This window comes from Palaemon carinicauda, chromosome 11, assembly GCF_036898095.1.
Source record: "Palaemon carinicauda isolate YSFRI2023 chromosome 11, ASM3689809v2, whole genome shotgun sequence".
NCBI classification, from domain to species: Eukaryota; Metazoa; Arthropoda; class Malacostraca; order Decapoda; family Palaemonidae; genus Palaemon; species Palaemon carinicauda.
In genome coordinates, this window is record NC_090735.1 from 15,007,509 (window position 1) to 15,015,407 (window position 7,899).

A 7,899-nucleotide genomic window follows, 5' to 3' on the forward strand; every position below is an offset into this window, starting at 1 on the left:
TTGTGCCCGAGAAACGCAATCCTCTTATTTCCAGAATATATATATATATATATATATATATATATATATTATATATATATATATATACATACATATAAATAAATATATATATATATATATATATATATACATATATTTATTATATATATATATATATATATATATATATATATATATACACGTATATCTATGTACATGTATATACGTATATATATGTATATATATATATGTGTATATATATTTATGTGTATATATATATACAGGATATATATATATATATATATATATATATATATATATATATATATGTATATATGTATATATATCTGTATATATACACATCCAGCAAATATCATATCCTTTTCAAAAATAAGGTATGGATTTAAAAAGACGATCCGCTCAACAAACATATTCTCAACAAGCAGAAAGAACAATCAGATATTTCAGACCTCCGCCAATGATGATTGTCAACAGTTTACTAAAATCTACGGTCCAATCATACCCTCTTTCACGTGTTGCCGTGAACATATTTTCTAATAAAAATCCTGGATTCGAGTTGTGATCCGGATCACTGTTAAATTCTAATCGTTTCCAAGTTAGCTAATTTCTGACATATTTTGAAATTAGAATAAAAATACATCCATAAGTTTTGAGTTAGTCTGGTGACAAACAAACGAACAAACAAGTGAAAACATACCTCATTGGCGGAGGTAATTAATTTGTTTAGAACACACTCTAATCCCAGCTGATACAGAAATGAATTCCAAGGAAAAGCCACTTCCAATTGATTTGCAGACTCTGCGCCTCCTCACGTAAATAAAAGCAAATTAGTCTGTAGAAAACGACTCTTTTTACAACGAGAGGAATTTCATTTACAATGAGCTTCCCCGCTTACAGAAAAATAAGACAAAATAAGAGCAAAACCAGGTAATTAATTCGTTCAGTATTTTTTTCTGATTCAGAATAGGCTAACAGGATTAATTATTTTGGTCGGGAGATGGAAACTGTAGAGAAAAATTGTTATTTAGACTTTTTTTCTTAGATAAGAGCAAATAATTTATCGTATATTCCTTGCTTCGTCTCTACCAGCGCAGCTTTAACCTTGGACCACTGAACTCCGTCTGAATGAATAATTAGACCTCAGTTATGATTCCATTGCAGATCGAAGGATCAGTGTCTCATTGTTTTGCCTTTTTGAGGGAAAAGGTAGATAGATTACGGATTGAAGGGCATTTTGGAAAGATTTATTCACGATTTTTCCTTTTGTTCAATTGCAATTGTTCAATTGCAAATGAGAACTTGTAGGATGATAAGCGATGTTTTCTTTATATACTTTCTTAAGTTTATTTCTTTTCTCCTGTAATATTAAAGTACGGATTGTGTGGCATTTTGGAAAGATTTATTCACGATTTTTTCCTTTTGTTCAATTGCAAATGAGAACTTGTAGGATGATACGCGATGTTTTCTTTTTATACTTTCTTTAGTTTGTTTTTCTTTTCTCATGCAATAACAAATAGTTGGGAGAATTTCTATTGCTTTATTGCTGTTTTACATAATACTGAAAATAAAATTATCAAAAGTAATATACAGAAGTACACATAACTAATTATTCATGTACTGTATGATAAATTGATAAGATTTTCTTGATTTCAACAAGTATTCCGAATTTTAGTAAGGCGTATAACGGAGATAAAATTCAATTTGCATGATGAAATAATTATAGAAGAGTTTCTTAAAATATTCTAGGACTAATTGGCCACTATAAATCAATGTCTTTTTCAATGGGTAATTATTGTAATAACAATCTTCAAGGAATATGCATGCAACTTTAAGAAAGTAGTTATTTATTAGATTAAATATTACCTTAAAAATATAATATATATATATATAATATATATATATATATATATATATATATATATATATATATATATATATATATATATATATATATATATTTTTTTTTTTTTTTTTTTTTTTTTTCAGAAATACGTAAGCCAGTTTAATGTTGACGTACTATACTCAATTTTTTTTAGTGAGGCAGATTTGCACCGACTCGCAGCGGGTGCCCCTTTTTGCTCGGAAAAATTTCCTGCTGTCTGATTGGTTAGATTTATCTTGTCCAACCAATCAGCGATCAGAAAACTTTTCCGAGCTAAAAGAGCACCCCTGCGAGTCGGTGCAAATCTGCCTCACTAAAAGAAATTGACTATAGGAAGTTAATAGTAAACCCCCGCCAAAAAAAAGAAAAAAAAATAGAATAAAATAAAATAAATTAAACCCACGAGGTAGAATTTTTCAAATAAACGTTAATTGGTGGATTTAGCATTTTGTCTGTCCGTCTGTTTGTAGTTCCCTCTCTGTTTTTTCTCAGTCATTTAAAGGGCGAACATTTTCGGTCACCTTCCCCGTCTGTCTGTCTGTCTGCTTGTAGTCCCCTCTGTTTTTTCTCTGTCATTTAAAGGGCGGGCATTTTTTTTGCTCCCCTCCCCCCTCCCCCGGGCCGTTTTAGTTGTACGATTATGTAAATTATAGTTAGTCATTGCGGGCAATACTACGACCCTTTTATTTATAAAATTTGAAAGCTTACGCTACCCATGTTTTAGGATTATTATAATCGCCTTCCACATAAAACAGAATAAAAAGGGATAAAAAGATATTTCGCTTAACCTCGGTTTTTTTTTTTTTTTTTTTTTTTTTTTTTTTTTTTTTTTTTTTTACAATAATGAACTTGCAACTTTTGGTTTGGGGGAAAATTACGCCAATAAATAGCTAATCTGAAAGAAATACTCCGCTTTTAATTTTTAGTGAAAAGATAAAAAAAAAAACATTTATGATTATTGATTGAGAAAAGCTAATAAAAATTGAGGCTGTCATTATTCTTTTGTCTAATGCCATTTAATCAGAATAATGATGTTGTGAAATAATCACCCATATGGTTTTTGGTAAAAGGATATATTTTCAAAAGCTTGAATAAATAGCTCTTCTGATAATCTGCAGTCTATGATAAATAGCAAGTGTCTGACTATGTATATATATATATATATATATATATATATATGTATATATATATATATATATATATATATATATATATATATATATATATATATATACAGTATATATATACATATATATAGATATAAATATATATATATATATATATATATATATATATATATATATATATATATCTATATATATGTATATATATATGTGTGTGTGTTTGTACGTGTGTGTGTATACTGTATATATACTTCCGGTCACGCTGAGCTCTCCCCATTCCCAGGGTACGGTGGAGAGGGAGCAACCTTGGTGAGGGGGTTGCATATGCGTACACTAGTTGAATATAAACGTAATATTCTATTTATTCAACAAACTTATTCTTTATCTGTAGACAGCAGGAACACGCTGTCACTTTCATAAGCATGATAAAATAACAGGAGATTAAGCGCTTAAGTATTGTTATTACGAACAAAGCTGCCATTTGTAACGTTCTTAACCGATGGCCTGGCGATCATGTTGTCATTCTTTGGAAGGATTAAATGCTATTCATAAAAGATTATTGTATCATTTTTATTGTGCGTGTGTGTATGCATGTGTGTATTCATGTATACGCGTGCGGTTGCTCAGGTATTTTGAGTTTGAATATGTGTGTGCATGTGTGTTTGCTTCTGTCTCTACACCTTCATTGATCATACGTTCTTCAGCTCTCTCTCTCTCTCTCTCTCTCTCTCTCTCTCTCTCTCTCTCTCTCTCGCTGACATAATCATATGTTCTTCATCTCTCTCGCTCTCTCTCGCTGACAGAATCATATGTTCTTCATCTCTCTCTCTCTCTCTCTCTCTCTCTCTCTCTCTCTCTCTCGCTGACATGATCATATGTTTTTCCTCTCTCTCTCTCTCTCTCTCTCTCTCTCTCTCTCTCTCTCTCTCTCTCTCTCTCTCTGACATGATCATATGTTCTTCATCTCTCTCTCTCTCTCTCTCTCTCTCTCTCTCTCTCTCTCTCGCTGACATAATCATATGTTCTTCATCTCTCTCGCTCTCTCGCTGACAGAATCATATGTTCTTCATCTCTCTCTCTCTCTCTCTCTCTCTCTCTCTCTCTCTCTCTCGCTGACATGATCATATGTTTTTCCTCTCTCTCTCTCTCTCTCTGACATGATCATATGTTCTTCATCTCTCTCTCTCTCTCTCTCGCTGACATAATCATATGTTCTTCATCTCTCTCGCTCTCTCTCGCTGACAGAATCATATGTTCTTCATCTCTCTCTCTCTCTCTCTCTCTCTCTCTGACATGATCATATGTTCTCTCTCTCTCTCTCTCTCTCTCTCTCTCTCTCTCTCTCTCTCTCTCTCTCTCTGACATGATCATATGTTCTTCATCTCTCTCTCTCTCTCTCTCTCGCTGACATAATCATATGTTCTTCATCTCTCTCTCTCTCTCTCTCTCTCGCTGACATAATCATATGTTCTTCATCTCTCTCTCTCTTTGGCTGACTTTGCGGTGTAGTGGAAAGCGTACTTCTATCATAATCTGAGGGACTAGTGTCCGATTCTCTAGACAAATGAGGAGGGACGAATCCATTATACCTTCGCCAAACTGCGATGTTGGTCGCATCTAATATGAGAGAGAGAGAGAGAGAGAGAGAGAGAGAGAGAGAGAGAGAGAGAGAGAGAGAGAGAGAGAGAGAGAGAAAGAGAAAGAGAAAGAGAAAGAGAGAGAGAGAGAGAGAGAGAGAGAGAGAGAGAGAGAGAGAGAGAGAGAGAGAGAGAGTTGTGTCAATTGTTTTGTCAAAATGTGTCATATAAAAAATGTGTCTTCTCACTATTTATGTTTCTATTCTATCATCCTCTTTCTCTCTCTTTAGTTAATCAAAATAAAAGTCCAGTTTGATTCTCATGTGCATATGTAATTACTTACTTTTATAAGGACAAAAATGATAAGAAAAATATACATTTTTCTTCTTGTTAGTGTAAAATAGAATGCTGATAGCAAAGAAGCTCCAGAAATATTCAATATGGAAAAAAATAATATTTGGAATTCCAAGAACTCAAAGGAATACTCTCAAAAAAGGAATCGTTATTAAACAGGGCAACATACAAAAGTCAAAGAAATTTTTTAGGGGGTTAATAAAACGAAGAATATTGTAATATATTTTATAAAGTAGGCGTATTGAAAACATAGTATTTTATATATAGAAATACCACCTTTATTTACTAAGACATACGTTTGAAATTGCTAGGTTTGTTATACTCAGGACGGATTAAATGCCACCAATGATTCACGGCGAAATGATACCAGTTAATTGATTAAAGTCTCTGTTATTATACCAATATATAATCTGACTTTTGGAAAACAATCAGAGTAGCCGACTGACAGATTAAGGCATAAAATAAATGAGTATTAGCTAAAGTTCTTAATTTGTAAAGTAACTATTATTTTGCTCATAATGGCAATAGGCCTAGATGTTTACCATAAGCTATAATTCTTATGGCCATAAACAATATGTGTTATATATTGCATTGTTTGTCAATCAATCACCGTTTGCCTATATAGTACATTTATCTTTCCCAACTAAACTGGTCCCATACAGGGTTTAGAGACCGCTCATGAATGGCAGAAGCAAGGGACAGTGACATTGCCATAGCAAGCAGGACATGCCCTACAGACTGACCATTTATACATATGATCAGCGCCCAAGCCCCCTCTCCATCCAAGCCAGGACGTGGGAGGGCCAGGCAGTGGTTGCTGATGACTCAGCAGGTAGACCTATGGGCTCCCACAAAGCCCCATCCTTAGCTCACAAGGGCCGGATTTGGATTTGGTAAGGCCTTAAGTCATTTGAGATAATGGGGGCCTTTATATGTCCAGACTCCAGATATTCTGTGTCAGCAACAAACTGTGTTTAATATATTACATGATTTGTAGGACATAATAGGTATCTGAGGATATTTGCACTTGATAAAACGTGCATTTTATCAAAGTAATTGATAGATTGAAAAGCAATTAAGATCAACATTACTAGTGAAATAATTATTTATCGCTAACCCAAAATTACTTATTCATAACAAATTTAATAATGCAAACAATTTGGTATATAAAGTTATTTTAAAAAACACAATTTACAAAACATATAAATTAATCTGTAGAAACTTGCTATAAGGAATAATTAATACATCCATACAATACCCATTGTATTGTATAATTTCATCAAGATTTATTGTACATTTTATACAAAAAGAACACAAACATGATCTAAACTAAAATGCTTTCCTTCTTGCCTTTGTCAGAGGAAAATCACTGATGATATCAAACGATAAACTGCGTAGTTAGTCACTTTCTATACAGATGAGAGTGAGGGGAGCATGATTTGTCCTGAGTCATTGCCGTTCTTAGTTCATTTTTTTTTTATCCTCTTCAGCTGAGAAAAAAGACATTTTTCCAGAGCAATTTGCAATTATCAAACTAAGAAACAGTCTCAAAATTGCTTCTATATGCCTACTTCTAGAACTACTTTTCTTGTAATCAATATTATGCAATTTTCCCTTTGCATGTTCTTCAAAATAATCGAAAAGATCCCTGGTACCTTTAACAAAGTCCGGAAGTGAAGCATACAATTTCCTACAGACATCTAGACTTACTTTGGGGTCTTGCAATAAGAGCATAGGCTTGTAAAATTCATCCAGGAAATAACTCCATAAAACATTAGGCTATTATTAATTCAAACTCCTCCATTTTACTCAAAATATTTATGGCTGGAGTTCTTTTTTTTTTTCTCTCTCTCTCTCTCTCTCTCTCTCCTTTCTCTGTAGTATCAATAAGTAACTAATGAAAATCAGGAATCATTACATCAAAACTATCATAATTTGTGGCCATTGTATGTTTTTCTCATCTAGTCTATGACAAAGACCTTGGAACTTTTGAATCATCATTGAAGAATGACAATAGTATTGCCTACTTGAATGAAGATGATGTAAAGAAATTGAATGTTTCTTAAACAATTCCAAAAAGTTTACTGTATCCAAACAACATTGCTACTGAATAGCACTATTCTTCCTCTTTCGAATGGTATAAGTTAGAGTAAAATCCGATAAATAGGTGTTTGAAAGTCGCGTTGAGTGTGCATACGTTTTGTACTGTAACCTTTTAATCTAACTCCGCACCAACTCACCCATCTGATCATTCGTAGTCCAACAGGCTTACGGTACATTATTGTTTTTTCTCTGTTTAGTGCTTCAAAATAATAAATATATGTGTGAAAATTAATAATATAATTACATTCTAAAATAAAAGAGGAAAAAATGCAGATAAACATGAAAACAATATTTTTGCCGAAGATTTTAATGCTGGTGAACGAATCGATTGACAGGCTGACAGCTTCGCTTTTGTTTCTTGTTTACGTTTTCGGCGCGTGTCAAGTTTGAACTTCTCCCGAACTTTCTCTGTGTTATTTTAGTTTATTGCCTATTTTAGGAATTGTTAATACTCGAGACAATGTCTAGCAGTGACAGTGAGTGTCCCGATGATCCTCAACCCACTAGAACGAGTGACAGTAGCTTAAACATTGGGGTTTTCTATCCTAAAACAGCCCATGCTTCGAGTGCTAAGAGACAACCATGGCGCGTACTGTAGGTTTACGTATTCTTAAGATTCCAATTCAGTCCGATATTGATGATAGTGACTTCGATCCCGATTAAAACTTGCCTTGTGAAAGTGCTGTGATAAGTGAGAACACATCAGCAAGTGTTGGGAACGAGAGCACTTGAATTGACAGCTCTAGTCATAGTGATGGGGCTAATGAGACCCAAAACCATAGTGATGGGGCTAATGAGATCCAAAGCCATATTGTAGGGGATAATGAGACCAGCAGCCATAGTGATGGGAATAATGAGA

General features: G+C 33.3%; 1 protein-coding gene across 1 annotated transcript in view; it reads left to right on the forward strand.

Annotated features, from left to right (window-relative positions):
* The window catches only part of LOC137649173 (putative uncharacterized protein DDB_G0271982), a 51,771-nt gene extending 44,133 nt beyond the window's left edge, over positions 1-7,638 (forward strand). The window contains exon 3 of the mRNA XM_068382162.1: positions 7,480-7,638. Coding sequence (XP_068238263.1) covers positions 7,480-7,638 — 159 coding nt within the window. The remainder of the gene's footprint in view (positions 1-7,479) is intronic.
* The last annotated feature ends 261 nt before the right edge of the window (positions 7,639-7,899 follow it).